The sequence below is a fragment of the Panthera tigris genome, chromosome A1 (assembly GCF_018350195.1).
Source record: "Panthera tigris isolate Pti1 chromosome A1, P.tigris_Pti1_mat1.1, whole genome shotgun sequence".
Taxonomy (NCBI): domain Eukaryota; kingdom Metazoa; phylum Chordata; class Mammalia; order Carnivora; family Felidae; genus Panthera; species Panthera tigris.
This window is the reverse complement of record NC_056660.1, coordinates 123,741,389-123,766,829: the sequence shown is the minus strand read 5'-3', so window position 1 is coordinate 123,766,829 and position 25,441 is coordinate 123,741,389. Positions and strand designations below refer to the sequence as shown.

At 37.6% G+C, this 25,441-nt stretch overlaps 2 protein-coding genes and 1 pseudogene across 5 annotated transcripts in view; 2 read left to right on the top strand and 1 right to left on the bottom strand.

The window, feature by feature from the left end:
* The window catches only part of LOC102972067 (succinate dehydrogenase [ubiquinone] cytochrome b small subunit, mitochondrial-like), a 63,088-nt gene extending 62,084 nt beyond the window's left edge, over positions 1–1,004 (bottom strand). The window contains 1 exon segment of the mRNA XM_042956488.1: positions 919–1,004. Coding sequence (XP_042812422.1) covers positions 919–1,004 — 86 coding nt within the window.
* Positions 1,003–2,407, top strand: LOC122238709 (annotated as a pseudogene).
* A 921-nt stretch (positions 2,408–3,328) lies between these two features.
* Positions 3,329–25,441, top strand: part of IL6ST (interleukin 6 cytokine family signal transducer) — a 55,358-nt gene continuing 33,245 nt past the window's right edge. The window contains exons 1-4 of one of the 4 annotated variants that reach the window (XM_007079930.2): positions 3,329–3,544; positions 17,703–17,787; positions 22,052–22,146; positions 23,440–23,519. In XM_007079930.2, the coding sequence (XP_007079992.1) occupies positions 23,456–23,519 (64 nt within the window). In that variant the 5' untranslated portion in view covers positions 3,329–3,544; positions 17,703–17,787; positions 22,052–22,146; positions 23,440–23,455. Of the gene's footprint in view, positions 3,545–9,612; positions 9,676–17,702; positions 17,788–22,051; positions 22,147–23,439; positions 23,520–25,441 lie in introns of all 4 variants that reach the window. The other 3 variants (XM_042986988.1, XM_007079931.2, XM_007079932.2) reach the window with 3 other exon arrangements.

Sequence of the window (25,441 nt, the reverse complement as noted above, 5' to 3'; positions counted from 1 at the left end):
AGGCAGTACAGACATACCCACAAAGGGACTAACTCAGTCTTTTGCTTTTTTGACCAGTGCACAAGGCAGACTAGTGTGATGTGAGATACTTATTCCTTCTGACTTTATTCCCTGTGCCAGAGAAATATCATTTTCAATATATGCTGTGATGTGAAAGATTTAGGAAGCATTGACATAACAGACATTTAATGACTATAAATTTATTTAGCACCTACTATATACAAAGCACCTCATCTATTTTAACTCATTTAACCTCTACAGCAACCCTATTAGGTTGGTACCCTTATTCTCATTTTGCAGATAAAGAAACCAAGATGACCTGCCAAAGGTTACAGACATGGTAAGGGACAGCACCAGGATGCAACCTCAGGTCATCTGGAAGCAGAAGGTACACTTAACCACTACACATTGCCTCTAAATAAATGTTTGCTAGATCTAAATAAAAATTTTAACTTAACTAGATGTTATATGTTTATTTTAAACACCCCTATAAATGGCAGAACTAGAATACAATCCAGCCACACTCTGTAAATTAGCCACGGGATGATGAGGAGCAGCAAGCTGAACACACTGAAGCCTTGTCTCTATGTCAGAGCGCCATCTCCAAGTTTGCTTGGGACTCCCTTAACACTAGACCTACTTCTCTGTCTTTTAAAAATTATCTGAACAACAAAAAGATCATAGTATATCCTGCGTTTTACTCTGGATCTTCAATGTAATGAAAAACTTTATAATTGTTAATTTATAGGTATATTGCCCTCCTACAGACTGTCATTTTTCTGCAAAAGGCCCTGGCTTCTCGTGTGTTTCTTTACACACACACACACACACACACACACACACACACACACACACAGCTTATCTTTTAAGTTCCTCATCTTGCTTTAGGAAAAAAAAAAAATCTGCAGGTTCTCTTACATCGACTGCCTAAGAGTCGCGCTATAAGAAGCAACAACCTCTCCTCCTCTCCACCATCTGCTCGGCAGCCGCAAAGCAGCAACCATGCGTGAAAGCATCTCTATCCACGCTGGCCAGGCTGGTGTTCAGATCGGCAATGCCTGCTGGGAGCTCTATTGCCTGGAACACGGCTTCCAGCCCGATGGCCAGATGCCAAGTGACAAGACCGTTGGGGGAGGAGATGACTCCTTCAGCACCTTCTTCAGTGAGACGGGTGCTGGCAAGCATGTGCCCAGGGCAGTGTTTGTAGACCTGGAACCCACAGTCATTGATGAAGTTCGCACTGGCACCTACCGCCAGCTCTTCCATCCTGAGCAGCTCATCACAGGCAAGGAAGATGCTGCCAATAACTATGCCTGAGGGCACTACACCATTGGCAAGGAGATCATTGACCTTGTCTTGGACTGAATTCAAAACTGGCTGACCAGTGCATGGGTCTTCAGGGCTTCTTGTTTTTCCACAGCTTTGGAGGGGGAACTGGTTCCGGGTTCACCTCCCTGCTGATGGAACGTTTCTTTGTCGATTATGGCAAGAAGTCCAAGCTGGAGTTCTCTTTACCCAGCTCCCCAGGTTTCCACTGCTGTAGTTGAGCCCTACAACTCCATCCTCACTACCCACACCACCCTGGAGCACTCTGATTGTACCTTGATGGTAGACAATGAGGCCATCTATGACATCTGTCATAGAAACCTCAATATTGAACGCCCAACCTACACTAACCTAAATAGGTTGATAGGTCAAATTGTGTCTTCCATCACTGCTTCCCTCAGATTTGATGGAGCTCTGAATATTGATTTGACAGAATTCCAGACCAACCTGGTGCCCTATCCCTGTATCCACTTCCCTCTGGCCACGTATGCCCCTGTCATCTCTGCTGAGAAAGCCTACCATGAACAGCTTTCTGTAGCAGAGATCACCAATGCATGCTTTGAGCCAGCCAACCAGATGGTGAAATGTGACCCTTGCCATGGTAAATGCATGGCTTGCTGCCTGTTGTACTGTGGTGATATGGTTCCCAGAGATGTCAGTGCTGCCATTGCCACCATCAAGACCAAGGGTACCATCCAGTTTGTGGACTGGTGTCCCACTGGCTTCAAAGTTAGTATTAATTACCAGCATCCCACTGTGGTACCTGGTGGAGACCTGGCCAAAGTACAGCGAGCTGTGTGCATGCTGAGCAACACCACAGCCATTGCTGAGGCCTGGGCTCGCCTGGACCACAAGTTTGACCTGATGTATGCCGAGCGTGCCTTTTTTCACTGCTATGTGGGTGAGGGCATGCAGGAAAAGAAAGTTTTCTGAGGCCCATGAGGACATGGCTGCCCTTGAGGATTATGAGGAGGTTGGTGTGGATTCTGTTGAAGGAGATGGTGAAGAGGAAGGAGAGGAAAACTAAAGTTAAAAATGTCACAAAGGTGCTGCTTTTACAGGGAAGCTTATTCTGTTTTGAATACTGAAAAGTTGTGCTCTGATCAGTTACTTTGTATGTAGCAGTGTATACTCTCATATACAATTACTGACATATGCTTTAAAACACAACTCTTTGTTATAGATCCAGGCTGTCCATTTCTCTGATGGGTTTGAATAAAGTATTCCCTGTCTTAAATGAAAAAAAAAAAAAAAAATCACGGTGAGCCTGAAGGCCCATTTCCCAGGCGGGGGAGGAATGTAATGAAATTAGTTTTTGCTAGGTATTTTTATCACAGATTAGGAGGTGCAAACCGCAAAGAAAAACTAGTTTCTTGGTGTGTCACCAGCTCTGGGGTTCACTGATCAATCACAACCAACTCATTTAGTAAGTTAAAAATATATATCGTGGCAAGGTTCGTTTGTGTAAGAGTTGGACCAAGGCCGGCGCCCCCACGATCTGCGGTAATCTGGTGTCCAGTCACGACCATCGGACTCTTCATTTTCCCCGGGGAGTTCCCACACCTCCTCTGTCCCTAAGGGTGGCCGGCGGTCCCTCGCGGCACAGAGTCCCTCAGGGAAGGCTGAGAAGGAAGGCCGAAGAAACCGCGGCTAGAAGGGATGGCGGCAGGCATAAAAAGCACCCGGGCTTCAGTTCACGACCCCGTTATTCCACGGAAAAATGGAACATTCCGCTCTTTCCGCCCGCAGAGGGGAGGTGGGGGGGAACCCTTCGATCTGGTCTAGGAGAGGCGACGCGGGCGCAGCCACCGGAATCCCGGACGCCGGGAGCCTCGTTACGGGAATCGCAGCTGCCTGGTGTCCCGCCCCTTTGCCGTCGGGCTGCAGCCGACCCAATGCCCGGGCGCGCAGGGTCTCTCTGGGGCCAATCAGCATACAGTCGCTAAGTCCGGAGGCGGGGCGCGGCGAGGGCGCTGCGGGGCGGGGTCAGGGGGCGCAGCGCCCCGCCGTGGGAGGAGGGCCGCGTGCCGCGTCTGCGGGAAGGAGCCGGGAGCGAGCCGGAGCCGAGGCGAGGAACCGAGAGGCCCGTGGAGCCGCGCGGGGAACGCCCGGGCGTAGCTGAGCCGGAGGCCGCGGCTGCGCGGCCCACGGGCCCGGCCTGGCACCGAGGTAGTCGTGCGCTGTACAGAAGCGGAGGAGCGAGGCGCCGGGGCCTGAGGTGAGGAGGTTCCGTGACCAAGTGAAGGGCCGTGTAGCGGGAGGGTGAGGGCTATAGGTCCGGGCGTTCGGGCCCGGAGACCTGGCACTGGAGAGGGCCACCCTCCCTCGCGAGAGGGGCGCCCCAACAGCGCGCGAGCCCTAAATTTGTTAATCCCAGTCTGGAAATCCCCACATTCCTAGTTCCTTTCCCTATTCGCACACCTCCGAATTTGATCTCTACAACTTTGTCACCTACATTTCTCAACCCTAAGCGCATACCTTACCTCCAGCGCGCGGACACACACACACGTACCCTTCTCAGGCCCTCGCCCCCAAATCCCCACTTTTTGCCCCTTTAATTCCTCTAGCCCCGCATTTGACTCTTCATTTTCTACCTGGAGGTTAATTTCTCTTCCCCAAAGCCGTCTTTTCATCCTGAAATTGTAATGTTTCAACACTGTTGGAAGTTCATCTTAAAACATTTTAAACTGACGTCTTTATTCTTTTTATCTCTAACGTGTACCGGTTCTAACGAATCCCACCTAACGCTGTATCTGAAAAAGCACCAAATTCATCTTTAAAATTTCACCCCTCCTCACCAAGCTTAAAGGTTATTCCACGCAGCAAGGTTCTGTTTTTTAGGAGATGGACAGCATTTTATTCATAACTATTTTTTCTTTGAAAAAAATATCAGGTTAGAAGTAAGACTTGCCACTTTTGTTCTTTTTACCTTAAGAAAGGACACCCATTTCGGTTTAATCTGTGTAGTTGGTATGGGGTCATTTCACCGATTACACTGCTTTAAAATAAGTAGTGATTAGAATGCCAGGGTGACTCTTCTAAAAGATTGAAGCCTTTGGTTAAGTCAGTGCTGTAAACAAACCCTTTAGACTGTGTGAGTGCCAGCTTCAAGTTGGACAACTCTTAATTTGAAATTCCTGACTCAGATCATCATATGAGCTGTTCGCCATTATCTTAATTTCTTAAATTCATGATAATTCCCATTTGGAAGTATTTTTGGACTGTAAATGGAATTTTACATTTATAGAACCAACTTGATATTAAGTTAAATCATGCTTTCCAGCTGGTTTTTTTTTTGGGGGGGGGGGGATAATTTTGAACACTTGTTTTTAATCACAAGTGGAAGAAAAAAATTACAGGATGGAGAAAGTGTGAGAAAAGGAGAATAAGTTTTGTAGTGGAATTTTTCGCTCTTTGCATGTCTGTATAATTGACAATATTATGCACGTTTAATTTTCTCAGAGGTAATTTAGAATATTACAGTACTGCCGCCAGCTAACTTAAGATATTTTCTTATGTAATGAAAAATGTGTACAGTGTTCTCATTTTTATTTACGAGTTGCAGTGTTTTCACTTTATTTCAACATTTTCCTAAGGGAATTTGCAGTGGAGTTAAATGTTAGGGCAATTTCGATTATTGTATACCTATGAAGGAGATGTTGCAGTACCCATTTTATAAAGAAGGAAACTGAGGCTCAGGGTCCGTTGAAACCTAGATCTATGTAATTGCACGTCCTGTACTCGCTGTTGGTCATTTTGTCATGCTGACACATTTCTCATGGAGGGTCCACTACTACAGTTTGAGAACTTTGGACTCCCCCATAACTGTTCTGCAGAGAGGGTTCCCCATCCTCCCCCCCCCCCCCCCCGCAAAAAAAACTTATTTGAGTGCTTCTTATTTTAACAGGAGTCAGGATTCCCTGTCCCTAATACAGCTTGGCTCCTAGAGAAATGTGTGGAATGTTCTCATAGCCTTCTCCATTTCTTTGATTGCAAAGGCAGTATGATCAGAGTTGAAGTTTCTAGTCTATTTATTATTTTACACAACAAATACTAAACACAACTGGCTCCAGGAATTTACAAAGATGCAGGAAATATTGTCAGAACATTGATAGAGTTTACAGAAATTGAGCTGACAAATAAATGCATGAAAAATTGCAAGGGTTCAAGGCAGTTTTAATTAGATGCAGGATGATACAGAAAATGCTGTAGATATATAAATCCAGGAGTGATTATTTAAGGTTTGGAATGATCACAAAAGACTGAGCGACTGAGCAGAGGTCAGACTTGAAAACTTTGTAAAGTTTGGATAAGGAGAAAAATGAAGGAAACCCATTCCAAATAGAGGTCTGTGTAGAAAGGGTCAGAAATAACCAAGCTATATTATATCCAGCACATATGTAATGCTTACTTTATGCCAGTCACTTTTCTGAGCTCTTTGCCCATATTAATTCTTTTATTCCTTATAACCTTGGGAGGTAAATGTTATTATCTTCCTTTTACAAGGAGAGCAGCTAAAGCAAAGAGAGGTTAATTTGTCTAATGCCACAGAGTTAATAAGAGGTAGATCCAAAATTCATACCTAGACAGCCTGGCTTCAGAATCTGAGCTCTTAACTGTGATGCGTATACTGTCTCTTCATGTAGTATACTTGAATGTCAGTGACTAGAATAATATGACCATACCAGAAAGTCTTTTAAAACCCACTCTTAATTGTCCTCTATGTGCCTCAAAGTATCTTAGATTCTGAGAATATCAAGGCATACGAAGTACAGTGTTATTAGTCCTGTTACCGAACGGTACTCGAGTGCATTGGGAACAAAGATGTTTGTGGGAGTGGGGGGAAATTCCACAGGAGAGATGATGTTTCATCTGAGTTATACACAGTACAAAGCAGAGTCTGGAAAAGACATTCTAGAGGCAGGGAATAGGATATGTAGATGTAAAAACTCTGAAATAACTGTGTTAGAGAAAGTCTAGTAGTTTGCAGTGGCTTGAACTTAGTGGCTAGGAGTGGCTAGTCGGGAGTGATAAAATGTAGATCAGATTGTGAATGGCAAGATGAGGTCAAGTAAAATGAAAGCTTCATTAGATTGTTTGCTCTTCTCTTTAGGTCTATCATGGTGGGATAGCTTGAGGAAAGTCTGAGTAGAGGGGGTTTTTAGAAGAGACTTTACTATTTATTTATTTATTCTTTAATCTCTACATCCAACGTGGAGTTTGAACTCACAACCCCTAGATCAAGAGTCACATGCTCTATGGCTGAGTCAGCCAGGCCTCTCCAGAATAGATTTTAAATATTGGAGAAGATAAGTGAGACAGGCACATGAAGCCAAATTTTTAGACTCTTAAATAGCTAAAATATTTGGCATTAATATTCACCATTTAAGTTTCCTCTTTTAAGGAAAAGAATGACAAGTTTAAAGTAATGTCATAAATAGATTCATCCACCTATAATGTCAGAATGATTTGGAGGATGGAAAGAGACTGGGAGCAGGAAGGCAGTGATAAGTACTAAGATGGTCAGTGCCTAGATTACATGGGTCATGGTAGTGGGTAGAAAAGAAGAGACAAATGAGAAAGACATCATGAAAGAAGACTGGACAAGCTAGAATTTAATAGATAAGGGACAACAATGGACCCCATTGACTTAGGCAGTTCAAGGAGGGTGGTCTTAGATGGGGTAAAAAGATGAGTACTGTGACTTTTGTAAAAAGCGGGTGCATTTATGTATGTGTGTATATATGTATACAATATGTGTGTATTGTTTTTAGACCTTTCTATTTGAGTCAGAAGCAGAATATCCAAGACAGTGATATATAACTGGAATCAAAAGAAAGTTTCCAGCCAGAATTCTTGAAATTACTTTGTTTGAAGATGATAGTTCAAGTCATGTATCTTCAAAGAAGTTAGTATTTTTTAAAAATAGTAGATCCTAGGTCTGCCTGGGTGGCTCAGTCAGTTCAGTGACTGTGTCTCGATTTCCCCTCAGGTCATGATCTCATAGTTCATGGGTTCAAGGCCTGCGTTGGGGCACTGACAGGGCGGGACCCCTGCTTGGGATTCTCTCTCCCTCTCTGCCCCCCCCACAAATAGATAAATAAACTTAAAAAATAAGTAGTAGATCCTAAATAGTCTTGGCTCCATTCATAGCCAGGAGATAAAACCTAGCAGAGAATTCAATGAAGGAGACAGTAAAATAGACAAAGGAAAGATTTCAACAACATAATATTGTTACATAGAAACCAGGAGATAAAAGAAATTCAGGAAGCAAAGATAGTCAACAATATGGAATGTTTCAGAAACACTTTTGGTATTGTCACAATGGTTATAGTCTCTTTTATTCTGTCTGACTAGTATATCTTAATGAGATTTAATGAGAAGTTAGCTACTTGATCATGACTTAAGAGAGCTTCATCTGTTGAAATGTGCCTATAGTATAGATTATCATTTCAAAGCTGTGTATGTAAACATACCCAGAGCAGGAGCTTTATTCCTTTCAGCACAATAAATCTGTTGTCCAGTTAAAATTTGGGTGTTCTACCTCCAAATTTTCATTTTCTGTTTACTCAGTTTCATCCTCTGCTTTGAGGTAGATTTGTATATTTACTTCTGAATAGTGCATTTCATATAGGTTGTCTGCACAATCTGTTTTTTGTTGGATGTTCTCTAGTATATATTCCCTCACCTCTATTTCCTAACACAAAGTAAACTCATCACAGCTATGTTTCAGATAGTACAGCTCTGGTTTGTACACTGGCATGTGCTGGAATTTTGCCATTGATAATCCTCATTTGACATTTAGAGTCAAAGATGACATAGCTAATGTGTATACTGTTTTCTCTGTTTAGAAAAACCTTTACTCATATTTCATATTTGGGCCTTCCTGGGCCCTTTCTGAATTGAGTTCTTCTATATGCTTCTGTAGCATTGGGTGCATAGTCTACCCTGTAAACTTTGAACTTCTTAAGAAAAGGTTGTTTATGTGTCTTCAGCTATTATTTGTTAAGTTTTATTTCTTAGTTTGTAGTGAGAGCATGGATGGTTGTCACAATACTCTTTAGGCCTTTTCATATGTCTAAAACAGTGGTAATTTGTAAGAGGCCTTCTTCTCTAAGGTCATAAACATACTCTGTATTTTCTTCCAATACTCTTAAATTTTGCTTTTGCATTTGGGTCCGTAATCAATTTGGAGTGTATGTATCTGTGATGAAGTAGAGCTCTTTATCTTTTTGCTTGTGGAGCCAGCTGTCCCAATACTATTTATTAAATAGTCCTTTATTTCCCCAGTGATAAGAGATGCTTTTTTTTTTTAATCAGATAATTAAATTCTTAAATGTACATGGGTTATTTCTGGATTTTTTGTTTTGTACCATTGGTAGAATTATTCATATGCCAATGCCATGTTTTGATTACTATAACAAAGTATGTCTTAACAGATGATACAGCAATATTCTGTTTATTTTTCCTTTTGAAAGTAGGTTTTTGGCTATTATCTAATATTTCATATGAAATTTTAAATTGGTTTGTAAATTTTTGTAATAAACCACTTTGCAATTTGGATTAAAATTGTATTGCATTAATATGTTAATTTGTGAAGAACTGATGTCTCTATTATATATATTTTGTTTTTCATTCCATGATATTTAAGTCTTCCTAATGAGCTGTTTAGTAAGCTTTTATACTTTTCTGTATAAAGTTATTACATAGTTGGTTTTTTTTTACATAGTTCTGATTAGATTTTTTTTCTTAGATATATTATAGTTTTTGATGGTGTTGTGAATAGGATTTTTTCTTTTACATTTCTAATTGGTTATTAGTGATGTATAGGAGAGCTGTCTATGTTTTTTGATGATCTTTTGTTTATTAAACTCTCAGTAGTTGTGGTAGTTTGTCATTTGATTCTCATTCTTTTTCTTAATAGATGGTATTTATACATTTTTCTTTTTCCATTTTTATATCATATTTATTTGTTCTATTTTTAGTTAAGCCCTCTAGAACAGTATTGAATAAGTGATGACTCCAAGCATCTTGTTTGAATTCTGACTTTGACAGGAATGCATCTAATTTTTTTTTAATTTTATTTAATTTGAGAGCATGTGAGGGGCAGAGAGAGAGAGAGAATCCCAAGAAGCCTCCCTTATGGGAGCACAGAGCCAATGCATAGCTCAATCTCATGAACCCTGAGATCATGACCTGAGAGGAAATCAGGAGTCGGATGCTTAACCACGTGAGCCATCCAGGCAGCCCTCTAATTCTTATTTTTAAATATGATGTTTATTGTAGGCTTCTGATAAAGTACTGTGCTACCACAGATGACCATTTATTGAGTACATACTTGTCAGCCAGGTAAGTTTTAAGCACTTCACATTTATTGACTTGCTTAGTCTTCCCAAAAGTCCTAGGTAGTATGTGGGTAGGTGGTAGTGTTATCCTTATTTTACAGGTAAGGAAAATGAAAGTGAGGGATATCAAATAACTTGGCTAAGATGTTATACAAAATTAAGGAGCTGGAATTTGAACATAGGCAGTCTGATTCCAGAATCCATCCTCTTCTTTATTATACTTCATCAAGTGGATGGTCTCTTTCAGTCTTAGTTTTCTGACACTTTGTTGTTATTTTTAAATTTTAAGTGAAGCTTTTGAATATTATCAGATGCTTTTCAAGCATCTATTGGAATGATTATATAGTTTTCTTCTTTTAATAAATATGATGGATAGCAATGTTGTCTTTTTGCATATTGGACTATACTTATATTTTTAGGCTAAATACTTGTTAGTATTTATGGTTTTTGTTTTGTTTTGTGTTCATGTACATTGCTAGAATAAACTTGCAATGCTTTAATTAGGATTTTTCACACCAGTACTCATCATAGTTTGATAATAGTTTTATCATGTAATCCTTGTTTGATTTGTTATCCAAGTGACTGTGCACCTTGGACTCACGGCCAAAGTAGGATAATAAGGATAAGATTTACCCTCCTGCCTGAAACAGCCATAGAATAGGAAAAACACATGAAGCAATGATAAGACACTTGACACTGGATAATCAAAGGCAGTGATCTTGATAGATTGGAAACAAATAAGATGAACCCTATGACTGCACTATCCTAGTACGTTGAGAAACTTTCCAGGCCATGGCATAGGTAGGAATGCAGGGTAAGTCCCATGGATGTGGATTCTCTTGGATTTCCAGAAATGGCCTGGAATAACAAAGGTGCTAGAGTTGACAGAACAGAATACTAGAGAACTCTTGAAAGCTTCAGATGTCCCATTCAGCTGTTCAGCTGAGTACTGACCAGTGCATGCATGTAAAGAAACCTGTCAGGGAAAGAACCTCCTGGAGACGGTAAAGATAACAGCGTTGATCCATCCATAGAGTCAGGAATGGTACCTGTCCTCACCAGCCAGGTTGGGAACCAACCCTAATTCCTGGGACATTGGAGAGTACACGGAAGGATCCTGCCTCAGTAGTAGGGAATAAATCGCCCTAGAATAAGCACTGCTCCCGTCCTACCCAGTGTATTTTTTTTTAATTTTTATTTAAATTCCAGTTAGTTAAAATACAGTATGGTATTACTTTCAGGTGTACAATATAGTGATTCAACACTTGCATACAACACCTGGAAGTCATCACAGGTACACTTCTTAATCCTCATTTTCACCTGTCTCCACACCTACCTCCCTTCTAATAATTGTCAGTTTATTAGCTAGAGTCTATTTCTTGGTTTACCTCTCTTTTTCTCCCCTTTTCTCATTTGTTTTCTTTCTTAAATTCCACATGAGTGAAATCACACAGTATTTGTCTTTCTCTGACTGACTTAATCTTGCTTAGCATAATACTCTCTAGCTCCATCCATGCTGTTGCAAATGGCAAGATTTCATTCTTTTTGATGGCTGAGTAATATTCTGATGTGTATATATATATACCACATCTTCTTTATTCATCAGTTAGTGGACCCTTAAGCTATTTCATAATTTGGGTATTATAGATAATGCTGCTATAAACATTGGGGTGCATGTATTCCTTTGTATTAATCTTTTTTTTTAATTGGGTAAATACGTAGATACCCATGCATCTTAAAAGCAAGATGTGAAAGGACCAAACTGTTTCCAAGTAACTTAACTGTGTCATGGAACAAAGCTCAAAAGTATAGAAGTACAGGGGCTACCTGGGTGGCTCAGTCGGCTAAGCATCTGACTTCTGCTCAGGTCATGATCTTACAGTTCATTGGTTCGAGCCCCACCTTGAGTTCTGTGCTGACAGCTCAGAACCTGGGGCCTGCTTTGGATTCTGTGTCTCCCTCTCTTTGTCCACCCCACCTCTGGCTTGTGCTCATTCTCTGTCTCTCTCAAAAAATAAATAAACATTAAAAAAATTTTTTCTAGGGGCACCAGGGTGGCTCAGTCAGTTTATCATCCGACTTCGGCTCAGGTCATGATCTCGTGGTCTGTGAGTTCGAGCCCTGTGTTGGGCTCTGTGCTGACAGCTCAGAGCCTGGAGCCTGCTTCGGATTCTCTGTCTCCCTCTCTCTCTGCCCCTTTCCCGCTCATGCTCTGTCTCTCTCTCTGTGAAAAATAAATAAATGTTAAAAAAATTTTTTTTCTAAACACTGTAGAAATACAAAAAAATCCAATAGCAAATAAGGTGAAATTCAGTGGCATACAGTCAAAAATTATCAGGCATGCCAAGAAGCATGAAAGTACATTATATAATAAGAAAAATTAAAGCTCACCCAGGGCCAACACAGATAAAATTACCAAAGAAATTAGAATAATTATATGACTATGTTCTGTATGTTTAAAAATCTAAGTATGGTTATAGAAAATATGAAAAAGACCCTATTGAACTTCTAGAGATGACAAATAACATTGTGTAAGATGGAAAATACATAAGTTAGGATTAATGGCAGATTGGACATTGCAGAGGAAGAAATTAGTAAACTTAAAGACATAGCGGTAGAAATTATAAAACCTAGAAAGAAAGAAAAAAATGGACTTACAGCTCACATCACTGAGCTGTGGGACTACTTCAAGCATCCTGATAATACATGTTATTAGAATCCTTAAGGATGGGGGCGCCTGGGTGGCTTGATTGGTTGGGCGTACAACTTCAGCTCAGGTAATGATCTAGTGTTTTGTGGGTTCCATCCCTGTGTCAGGCTCTGTGCTGACAGCTCAGAGCCTGGAGCCTGCTTCAGGTTCTGTGTCTCCTTCCTCTCTCTGTCCCTCCCATGCTCATGCCATCTCTCTCTGTCTCTCAATAATAAATAAAAAACGTTAGAATCCTTAAGGATGGGAGCAGGAGGGTCAGAGATAAATATATTCAAAGAAGTAATGGCCACAATTTTTCTAGATTTGATGAAAACTATAAACCAGCAGATCTAATAAGCTTAGCCAACTCTAAGCATAAGAAACACGATGAAAACTATACCAAGGTATGTTGTAGTCCAGTTGCTCAAAGTTAGTGATAAACTAGTCACAAAAAACTTAGATTCATCCAGAGGAAAATAAGAGACTTCTCATCCAAAAGAAGAAAGACAAGGATGATAGTAGATTTCTCATTAGAAACAGTGCATGCAAGAAGTTAATAGCTACATTTTTAAGTACTGAAAGAAAAAACTATCAATTCAGAATCTATACCCAGTGAAAATATCTATGAAAAATAATAATGCAATGCTTTTTAGATATATAAAGACTTAATCACCAGGAGACCCACACTACAAGTGTGACTACAAGCAGACTCATACTACAAGACCCACTACAAGTGGGGGTCTGCTGCCATATATATATATGTATATATATATATATATATATATATAAAATTTTTTTTTTTTTTTTTTTTTTTTTTTTTTAGTCTTTCAGGCAGAATGAAAGTATCAGATGAAATGTGGACCCAGACAAAGGATGAAAAACTCTGGAAATGGTAGTGATATGGATAAATGTACAAGATTTTTATATTATTTAGTCTTCTCTTACAATAATTATTTTAAAAAATAGTGACAGCATGGTTTATAATATTTGTAAACTATATGTGAAGTTTATAAAATATACAAAAGTAAGTTGTATGGCAAAAATAGTATAAAGATCAAGAGGAGAGAAATGGATGTATGCTGTTTTATACTTTACTGTGCATGAGGTGCTATAACATCACTTGTAGACTAATAAGTTGTCTATACTATACTGTGTGTACTATAAACCTTAAAGTAACCACTAAGATAACAAAACAAAGACTTAATAGCTTATAAGCTAACAAGGAAGACAAAATGGAAATGATAAAAAAAAAGTAATTAAGTGAACACATGACAGTAAAAGAAGAAAAGGGAAACAAGAGATTAAATAAGTAAAAAACAAATACAAAGATGATAGCTTTCAGCCCAACTGTTTCAATAATGATATTAAATGTAAGTGGCCTAGATACCCAATAAAAGCAGAGGTTGTCAGATTAGATACAACTGTATCCTGGTTACCAAAACAAATAAAATGCAACAAAAGACAAACAGTGCTCTTTAAATATGAAGAAACAAATAGGTTAAATATAAAAGAATGGGGAAAGATATACCATAACACTAATGAAGAGAAGGTTAGATTGTCTATAATGTCAAGGTAGATTTCAGAGCAAAGAATATTACCATTGGTAAAGAACATCATTGCACAATGATGGAAGAGTCAATTCATCAGGAAGACCTTATATTTATGTGCCTAATAATGTGGCTTCAAAATATATAGGACAAAATCTGAAAGAACTGCAAGAAGAAATAAAGTCAGAGTTCTTTTTGGGGATATCAGTACCCCCTTTTCAATAATTGATAGAGGAAGTAGAAAATTACTAAAGATATAGAAGATTTGAATAATACTGTCAATGAGATTGACGTTTATATAACACTCCATCCAGCAAAAGCATTGCTTTTTAAGTACACCCAGAACACTGATATCAAGACTTAAAGCTACGGTCATCAAGACTGGAATAGTTGTATAAAGATAAGCAAATACATCATGCCACAGAATAGAGCAGGAATTGGATAATTAGCGCTCACAGGGGAAATCTAGGCTGCCTCCTTTTTTTAATAAAGTATTATTAGAATACAGCCACACCCATTTGTTTATGTATTACCTATGGCTGCTTTTGTGCCACAACAACAGATTGGGTAGTTCCAGCAGATATCTTGTGATCTACAAACCCTAAAACATTTATTCTCTCTGGCCCTTTACATAAAATGTTTACCCAGCCATGGAATAAAGATTACCGAAACAGATTCACACATATATTGACAGTTGATTTTTGATGAAAGTATAAAGGTAATTCACTTGAGAAAGGATAGTTTTTCTACATACAGTTCGGAAACAATTGGCTATTCATATGTAAAGAAAATAACTTGAATACCTACTTTATACCATATATAGAAATTATTTTGAAATAGTTGATAGACCTAAATATAAAACCTAAAACTATAAAACTTTTAGCTAGAAAACATAGGAAAAAACCTTTGGGACTTTGAGGTAGGCAAAGATTTCTTAGATACAGTAATTAGATACCAAAAGATTAGTGGTTAGATACCAAAAACACTAATTCATAAATTGGACTTCATTAGAATGAATATTTCTGCTCTTTAAAAAGAATTAATAGAATGGAAAGATAAGCCACAGATTGGGAGAATATACTTAAAAGAATTTTCTAATAAAGACTTTATATGTAGAATATATATATTTTAATTTTTTTACCTTTTATTTATTTTTGAGAGACAGAACTTGAGCAGAGGGGGGGCAGAGGGAGGGAGACAGAATCCGAAGCAGACTCCAGGCTCTGAGCTGTCAGCACAGAGCCCAACGTGGTGCTCAAACCCATGAACTGTGAGATCATGACCTAGCCAAAGTCAGACACTTAACTGACTGAGCCACCCAGGCATCTATATATATATACATATATATAGATGGGGTTTTTTTTGTAATGTTTATTTTTGAAAGAGAGAGTGTGAGTGGGGGAGGGGCAGAGAGCCGGAGACACAGAATCTGAAGTAGGCTCCAGGCTCTGAGCTGTCAACACACAGCCCGACGCTGGGCTTGATCCCGTGAACTGTGAGATCGTGACCTGAGCTGAAGTCAGATGCTTAACCGACTGAGCCACCAAGGCACCCCTAGAATATATTTTTAAAACTTTGTAAACATAGTAATGAAAAAACAACAAATGCAATTTAAAAATGAGCAAAATATTTGGACACATCACCAAAGAAGAATATGAATAAATATATACCTACCATATATATGACCTAGCTATTAAACTAGCTATTTTCCAAAGAGAAATGAAAGCTTTGTCCCACCAGACTTGGGACTGGTTATATTATAGTATATTTTTTCCACTAATATATCATGTACCAGCTTACAACAAGGAAGTCAGTTTATCCATCCAACAAATATATTGAGGTACTTACCATGCTAGATATGATTCTTGTTGCTAGGAGCATAGTTGAGAACAAAACACACAGAATTTCTTGCCTAATTTGCTTGCTTTCTATTTTAGGTGCACAGTGTATTAGTTTCCCAGGGCTGCTGTAACAAAGTGGCACAAACTGGATGACTTAAAAAACAGTAAAAGTTTATTCTATTAAGTTATTCTAGTAAGAGAAGTTTATTCTCTTACGGTTCTGGAGGCCAGAAGTCCTTCTGAAACTCTCGATAAAATCTTTGCCTCTTCCCTCTTCGTAGCTTCTGGTGGTAGCCAATCCCTGCCTGTGTTGTCACATGGCATTGTGTTTGTGTGTTTTATCTCATAATGACAAGCAACCAGTATTAAGGGCCACTCCATTATGATATCTTAACTAATTATATCTGCCACAGCCCTATTTCTAAATAGGGTCATATTATGAGATACTGGGGGTTAGGAGATCAACATGTCGTTCAGGAGGAAAACACAATTCAACCCATAACAGCCAATAAACAAAATAAGTAAATTAAATACTATTTTGGCACACTTTCTGAAGTGTTGGCATACTATGGTCCGCAGACCTAATCTAACATGCATCCTATTTTATTAAATAAGGTTTTATTAGAATTCAGCCATCCCTTGTTTTTTTAATTTAAATCCAAGTTAGATAACATATAGTGTGCCCATTTGTTTACATATTATCTACAACAGAGTTAACTAGTTGCAACAAAGACCTTAACACACACAAAACCTAAAATAATTATTATTTGGTTCTTTATAAGAAATATTTGCCAAGCTGTTTTAAAAAGTATTAAGTGCCATTGAGGAAAAAAAAAAAAAAAAAAAAAACAGGAAAGGAGGATAAGCAATACTGGGTGGCCAGGGAAAACCTGTATGAGAAGGTGAATTTGAGCAAATGTAATAATCTTTATGTATTGACTTTAGTAAGGGAAAAAAGCAAGTTATAGAACATTTTTGTGAAATAAAGTGTATTTATACAGTATAATTTTAGAATATACAAGTAAAAATTTTGCAAGAGTTTCCATCAAATTGTTGACAGTAGTTCTCTGGGGATTATAGAGGACTTGTACATGACATTTTCAACTGCTGTTCACTTGAAAATTTAAAAATAATTATTTCCTTTATATTTTAATATATCATTGTTATAAATTCAGTTTCTTATATATTATTAAATTATATCAAAGTGTTAATATTTGTGAAACAATAATGGAAGATTCAACTCCTTTCCTAAGTTTGAAGTTATCTTTTACATTTCAAAGAAGAACTGCCACTACTTTTACACCAGATTTAACCTAGCTTTGAATTTTAAACTGAGTTTTTATTTGTGTGCATAAAATAGTTTGGCAGTTGAAGAGTTAGTAGTCTTAACTGTTAGTGAAAGGTTAAAAGGTATGATTCTGTTAAAGATTTTGTTTTAACTGCATTTGTCAAATTCAACAAAATGTCCCTTTCATGTTTCTGTGACATTACATGAAAATCAGGGAAGTTTGGACTAGGCACAGAGGGGCTGATAATGTTTCCAAGTATGTATTAAAACAGTAGGATGGGGGAGCCTGAGTGGCCCAGTTGGTTAAGTGTCCGACTTTGGCTCAGGTCATGATTTTGCAGTTTGTGAGTTCGAGCCCACCGTCGGGCTCTGTGCTGACAGCTCAGAGCCTGAAGCCTGCTTAGGATTCTGTCTCCCTCTCTCTGCCCCTCCCCTACTCACACTCTGTCTCTGTCTCTCAAAAATGAATAAACGTGAAAAAAAAAAAAAGGGATGTTTAAATATTGTTATACAGGTGTTTATGGGATTGTTTTATACTGAAAGTCAGAAGGTATCTACAATGGAATACTTTCAGAAAGCCTTATACCAGGCAAGGATTTAAGAAGTAAGCATATAATAAATATTATCAAAGCCAGCTTTCTCTATAAGGCTTTCCTCTCTTTATAGTGAGAATCAATGAAAAGAACATGACTTTTGGAGGCAGAAGACTTAGTTTCACATCCCTACTTCACTTCCTAATTTTGTGATTTGGGTAAGTAACTTAGCCTGTCTCGTTTTTCTTTTGTGGAGTTCCAGTAGTTAATCCTTGCCATTTGAAACCCATTGAATTCAATATCATGAGTGAACACTAAGGTAAACTATAGACTTAAGTTGCTTATAGTGTGTCATGTAGGTTCAACTTTGGTAGAATGCACCATTCTGGTGAGTGACGTTGATAATGAGAGAGGCTGTGCCTGTGTGGGGGCCAAGGGTATGTGGGAATTCTTTGTACCTTCCTCTCAATTTTGTTTTAAATCTAAACCTGTTCTAAAAATATAAACTCATAAAAAAATAGTAACCCCTGCCCTACCTACCTGCTTCTCTAGGATATTAGGAGAGTCAAGTGAAATAATTTACATAAAAGCACTTGTTATAATGTAAAACAGTAGTATAAAAATGTTAGTTATGAATTAGTAATTAGTTATGGAAACCAATTTGACAATAAATTTCATTAAAAAATAAATAAATAAAATAAAATAAAAAATTTAAAAAAAAAGGAATTAGTAATTAGTACTAATGGAATAGAGCAGAGCCAGATAATTTTTAAAATAATTATTAGTTAGGGGTGCCTAGGTGTTTCAGTCAGTTAAGCTTCCGACTTCTGCTCAGGTCATGATCTCATGGTTTGTGAGTTTGAGCCCCTCATTGGGCTCTGTGCTGACAGCTCAGAGCCTGGAGTCTGCTTCCCGTCCCCTGTTTGCTTGCACGTGCTCTCTTTCTCTTTCTCTCAAAAATAAACTTTAAAAAATAAATAAAATAATAATTAGCTAATATAACATAAGTTTGATGGATTTTTTGCAGATTTTTCAGAGTAACACTGTACTATGTATACATGATACCATACTGAAATTTTTCCCATCTTCATCCCTGCCCAGCTTACTCAACAAACATTACTTTGCCTTCTATTTGGCAACTGTAGTTCATCTATTCTGCAATTATAGTAGTAATGTTATTGTAGTAACTAAGTTTATATTGACATTCTTCCTCTCATGAAATCTAAATCTATACATATTATTCATGCTTCTTTATTCTGTCCTTGGTTCAAAGTGAAATGAACAAGAGACTCAAAAATCACAATCCACAAATAACAAAAATAATTTATAAAGGGCAAAGCTATTAAATATTTATCCATTATAATTCCCATGCATTCTCCCACTTGAGAAAATCCATGGGAATAAAAATGAATAAGAACAATCAACTATAGAGACAGTGTTGAATTTATTTTATTTTTTACATCATTTATTAACTTTATTACTTTAATAGTTGTGAATTACTTGTGATGCATCTTATAGCACCTTTCAACACATTACTGTGTTGAACCACCACAGTTGAGGAATTGCCACTGCAGAAGAACCACTCATTGCTTGGAATAAACATTCCCTGTATCTGTGGTTAGTAGTTATGTTTTAGCTTCATAAAATCTTCTAAAATAACATGCAAATATCAAGGAAAATCATTGTTTGCAATGTGGTTATAATATATGTGTGGAAAATTCTGCAAGAGATGAAGGAGGATAATGCTAATAATAGAAATGTAAATTGAATATGTCTTGTCAACAAACTGAAAGGACAGGAACAATAAGCAGGATACTGTCAATTCTGTCCATTTTAAAACAAGATAAGCCCCAAAATTAAGTTGGCGGTATTGCATTTAATATTTTAGCTAGTGCTACTGTGTTTCCATCTCTTAGGTTTGAATTATGAAATTAAGTTCTGTAATGCATGTATCTTCATCACATCTCAATGACAATCCTTTAAAAATTAGGAAACATTGTTTTCTAACTAAAAAATGTGAAACCTAACTTTGCCTGTTTTCCTTTACTTAATGTGTTTTGTGGCCCCGCTTAGATAAATCTAATTGCTTTGTGGTAACTATAAATACCTTCATGGAACCTCTTCTTTTGGAGTTTTGTTGTAAGAATATAGTGCAAAAGTAGAAAGATTGCCAGTTTCCAGGAACCATAGAGAATCCTCTGCACAGTGTGAACAAGGTACTTGGTGGGGGTGGTCAGGATGGCATGACCACATATTGCTCTCCTAACATGCCTTGATATTTTATTTTGTTTTGATGAACACTTGAGTGATGTGGAGTTTTTTCATATGGGACTATTTAAAGTTGGCAAATAAGAGATACAACAGGTGGAGGAAAATGGTTCCTGCACCTTAACTTTTTTTATACCTTTACCTTGGGAGAATCTAAATAGTTCATGAACATATCGTTTATGGAGTGACTGTTACATGGTAAGGGAGTGCATAAAATCAAGTTAGTATTACTATTTAATAAAAGAATACTTTGTTCCAAGTATAGTACTGTGAAGCCCTCACCAAGAAGTTGATAGTGTTATTTGGGAGAGTTTATGCATCAAGAATTTTTTAATTTAAATTTAGTTTTTTGGGGGCGCCTGGGTGGCTCAGTCAGCTGAGCGTCCAACTTTGGCTCAGGTCACAATCTTGCGGTGAGTTAGAGCCCCGCATCAGGCTCTGTGCTGACAGCTCAGAGCCTGGAGCCTGCTTGGGAGTCTGTGTCTCCCTCTCTCTCTGCCCCTCCCCTGCTCACGCTCTGTCTCTCCCTCTCTCTCAAAAATAAACATAAAAAAATTTTTTAATTTAGTTTTTTTGATTAAGTACTAAAGTCACATAGAAGGTGCAACTAGCATATGGTAGAGAGTCTCCCTCCTACCTAGGTGTCTTACCTTGTGGCAGCCAGTATTTGAATTTTTATCCTTCTAGAGGTGTTTTGTGCATATATAAGGAAATGGTTGTGTGTTTTACCTTTTTGTGGTTTCTTCCCACAAATAACAAAAATACACTGTTCTCTACATTAACAGTATTTAAAAAATTTTTTTAATGTTTATTTTTGACAGACAGAGCATGAGCAGGGGAGGGACAGAGAGAGAGGGAGACACAGAATCCCAAGCAGGCTCCAGGCTCTGAGCTGTCAGCACAGAGCCCAACCTGGGGCTCGAACCCACAGACTGCGAGATCATGACCTGAGCGGAAGTCGGGTGCTCAACTGACTGAGCCACCCAGGCACCCCTACATTAACAGTATTTTAGATATCATTACATACCTGTAGATCTAGAGCTTTCTCATTTTTGTAGGTACATGTATGCTCTATTTGGATGTGCTATAATTTAACTGCTCCCCGATTCACGAACATTTAGGTTGCTTCAGCCTTTTACTATGCTGTAGTTGATAATCTTCTATATGTGTCATTTTGCTCATATCTGTAGTATAAAATTCTAGAAATATAATCATTAGATTCAAACATAGGTGTTTTAATTTTGATGGATAATGCAAAACTGAGCATATGCCTTTTGTGTGTAGGTTCTTTTCTTGGTTTATAACTGAGTTCCACTTTACAAATAATAAAATTCACAGATTTAAGTGTACAGTTTATTGGGAAGGTTATGCCATTTTATACTGTAATGTGCAGTGTATGAGACGGCCTTTATGTCATAGTCTCATAGTCTCAATGTCTCAACAGTCGTAACACTGTTGATAATTTTTTAGTTTTTATTTTTTGACCAAAACTAGAAATGATATTGGGTAGTTCTTGTTTTATTTTTTTACTATTTTTACTGTGCAACTTACATGCAATGAAGTCCACAGACCATAACCATAGTCCGAAGTATAGAACATGTCCAGCATCCCAGATTGCTCTCTACTGTCCTCTTCTCCACCCCCCAAAAAAGATAACTCCTATTCTGATCTCTATCACCACATATTACATTTGCCTGATTTTGAGCTTTGTATAAAGGGAATCATGTATACTTTTTGTGTCTGATTGCTTTCTTCTCTATTGTATGTGAGATTCAGTCATTTTGTTTTGAGTACCTGTAATTCTTTTTCATTGCTGTGATTTAGTTACTTGAATTTTTCTGTTCCGCCATTTCTCTGGTTTTGGGCTTCTACTTTTCACTATTTATGATTAAAACTTGTATGAACATTCCTGTACATGTCTTTTAGAGGAGTGAGGCACTGATGTCTTTTGGGTATACACCTTGTCCAAGTAGATTTTGCTGGGTTTTTTTAATTGAGTTTTAATTTATAAAGAATAAAATTTATCAATTTTTACTGTACAGTTTGTTAGGATACAATTCCTCATAGGTCTCTTGAAGGTTTGCTTACAACCTTGAAAAATAGGGGTAATGTTTTCCTCCAGAGTAAAAGGCAAGCATGCTTACTGATGTTTTAAAAGATCTGGGTTTTTAAGCTCAGTCTTCTCTCCTGTAACATAACCCACTGTGTGTACAGGTGTTACCTGACTCTCTTCACAATGCTGTGTCGGAATTGGGGCTCAGGCAACTGGCGCAAGAAAATGCTGATAATCTGAAAATGCTGCTCCTGGTGTGAGTAATCAGGTCCTTTGTCTCTGACAACAGGAGTTTCAGGTCTTCTGCCAGTATCCATAGAACTGGCAGGCTAACTTGTTAGCTTGCAAGTAGGGTAAAATCTTAGAGCTTTCACTATTCTTAACACAATTCAGTGAATTTTGACTATTGAACATTGGAATATTAAATGTGTAGTCTTGTCACCACCACAGTCAGGTCATAGAACATTCCCATCACCCCAGAAAGTTCCTTTGTGCCTCTTTACATTTATTCCCCTTCCCCACTTCAGCCCCAGTTAGCCCTTTATCTGCCTTCTGTCACCTTAATTTTGCCATTTGTTGAATATCCTGTAAATGGAATTATACAGTACATAGCCTGTTGTGTCTGGCTTCCTTCGTTCCACATGTTTTGAGATTCATTCATGCTATTGCATGTATCACTAGTTCATTCCCTTGTATTGCTGAGTGGTATGCTATTGTATGGATATATGATTGTTTGGGTATTTGTGTATCCATTCACCAGTTGATAGACATTTTTTTTAGTTTGGGACTATTATGACTAAAGCTGCTATGAACATTTGAGTAAAAGTCTTCATGTTGACATGTATTTTTAGTTCTCTTGGATACATTCTTAGGAGTGGAAATGCCCAGTGTTATTACGTGCTTTTAACTTGGTAAAGAACTGCCAAATTGTTTTCCAGCGTGTCTCTTTTATCTTGTATTCCTGTCTGGGGTAGTTTTAATTTGCATCTCTCATTATGAGTGAAGTTGAGAGTATCATTTCATATGTGTAAATTACTTGTATTTCCTTTTCTATAAATTGTCTGTTCAGCTCATCTTGCTTGTTTTTCTTCTAGGTGTTGGAATTTTTTAGTGATTTGTAGGCATTCTTCATATATCAGGGGTATTTTTGGTCATGGTATGAATTACAAACTTTTTTTTTTTCCATTTTGGCGAATAGCTTTTGAGGTTGGTTTTGGTGGGTTTTGCCATGAAGAAATTTGTCTCTCTGAAGTATTGTCTCACATAGTGTTTACTAATAGTACAAGTCTACACATCAAAAGAAACAGGATTGCTTTTTTAATTGATCTTAAAGTATAAGTTGTTCTCCATCACTATTTTATTAGCCATAACTCCAATGGGAATAAAGAAAAATGTTTTGAAGACTTAAATTTGTTTTCTGCATCCTCATAAAATTTTATCACCGTTTAGAAGATGATTATACAGTGGAAGCAAGAGCTTCAGAAGTTGTGTTATTATGTGTTGTAAGAGAAAAAATATTAAAGATAATACCATTGTATGTCTTTTACAGAAATATCTAATGCAAGATGTTGACATTGAAAACTTGGATAGTGCAAGCGTTGTTTATTTTCTTCACCACTGAATCTGTAGGTAAGATTCATGAAATACCCTTCCTCCCAGCATCACAAATTAGGTTTATATATTTTTATATAATTTTATAATTAATCTTATGTTTCATAATTATATAATTATTTTTATTTTTTTTCTAGGATCATTATTGAGAGAATAATGCTGTTAAAAATGATTTTGAAATGTAAAAATTCTCCTGGTAAATTATAATTTGAGTTGAAACAGTCACCCAGTAATCTTAAATGCTGTTTCTGTATACTGGCAATAACTTTAAGGTGGGGAGGGGAAAAAATATATTGTTTTGTTGGGTTTTGGTTTTGTTTTTTTTTTTTCAATTAATACATAGGGGAAAGTCTGTTACATTTAGTGGCCAAAGGTATCACTGAGCAGGAGTGTTATTGTGATACCAGAATAAAGAGGTCACTTGGAGCAGTACTGCTCAAACTAGACCACAAGGTGATGCCCATCTGAGAACTGGTTGTTGTTACTGGTCCACTTAAGTACAGAAATTAAGAATAAATGTTAGAAGTTCTTAACAATTTGACATAGCCATGATACCCAAGCATGTGATCCCTGGACTTGTCTCATCAAAAATGGTACAGAGCAAAGATTGTGAAAGACTGGGGGGAAGAAAAAGCCATACTGATCTTTTCACCACAGATAGTTTGAGAAGCACTGCTATAAATCATCCCCTTTCTAAATCTAGGAATGCAGCTCTTTTTGAACACTTTAAGTGACATAAAGCTTATTTTGAAAATTGTTGCTATTTGAGAAATCTTTCCTTATTCTGAAGCCCAAATTTTTCTCCTTGAAATGTTTTCCCATTAACCCTAGTTCTAGAGTACTCCCACTTTCTCTTCCCACTGTTCAACTCTTCACATATTGAAGGACTTTGTTTATGTGTCTCTTGAGGCCTCTTTTCCCCAAATTGAACTTACGCAGTTATCCTAATTATTTTTTACAGCCTTGGCTTCTAACCCTGTACATGCTGATTACACTTCTCATTCTTCCCTTGGTTGCCGATAGCACCTTCAAAATACTAGACCATCCTACCTCTCACACTTACCAGCTGTAGGACTTTGGCCAGTTGCTTAATCTGTGCCTCAGTTTCCTGATCTATGAGATGGGAATAATAATGGTTCCTAACTCCTAGGGTTATTATGGAGATTAAATGAATTATTATACAGAAGGCATCTGGACGGTGCCTGGCCCATAGTAAACATTATAAAAAGGATAGTAATTATATAATTATTATTGAGGTTCGAATAAAATACACTTAAAAAAGTGAATTTAATGTACCAAAACTGGACTTGGTCTGAGTATAGTAATTTTATAATTTACTTTGATCTAAACATCATTTTTATTCAATCAACATAGTTTTTTCCAGCTAAGATGGACTGTAGTTTCATGTTAAGCTACTAGCCAGTGAAAATTCTTAGGTTATTTTCACATGAATTACTTTTAAGCCATTTCTCCCTTACCTGTATTTATTTCATATCAGCCTGAATGGGAGGTATTTTCCTCTCTGGCATAGTTCATTATCTTGGTTTTAGCCTTCTGGTCTATTTTTTCAATATAATTTTAATCCTAACATTATGATCCAAAGTGTTGCCAATCCTTCATAGTCTTGTCCTTTGCTAATTTGATAAGTGTGGATGTCTCTCTGTTTTCTGCCAAGTTATCAATAAATATGTTCAGAATAACAGTTATTGCTGTTTCACAAATTACTCTAAAACTTGAGGCTTAAAATGGCAATCATTATTATTTCTCACGGTTTGTGTGTCATGAATAAAATAGCTGGACTGTTCATCTTTGCTGTATGATATCTGGGACCTCAGTTGGAGTATTCTAAGATTAGGAACTAGAATCATGTGAAGGCACATTCATTTATATGTCTGGTGTTGATGCTGGCTGTAGTTTGAGGACTTTGCTGGGCTTTTTGG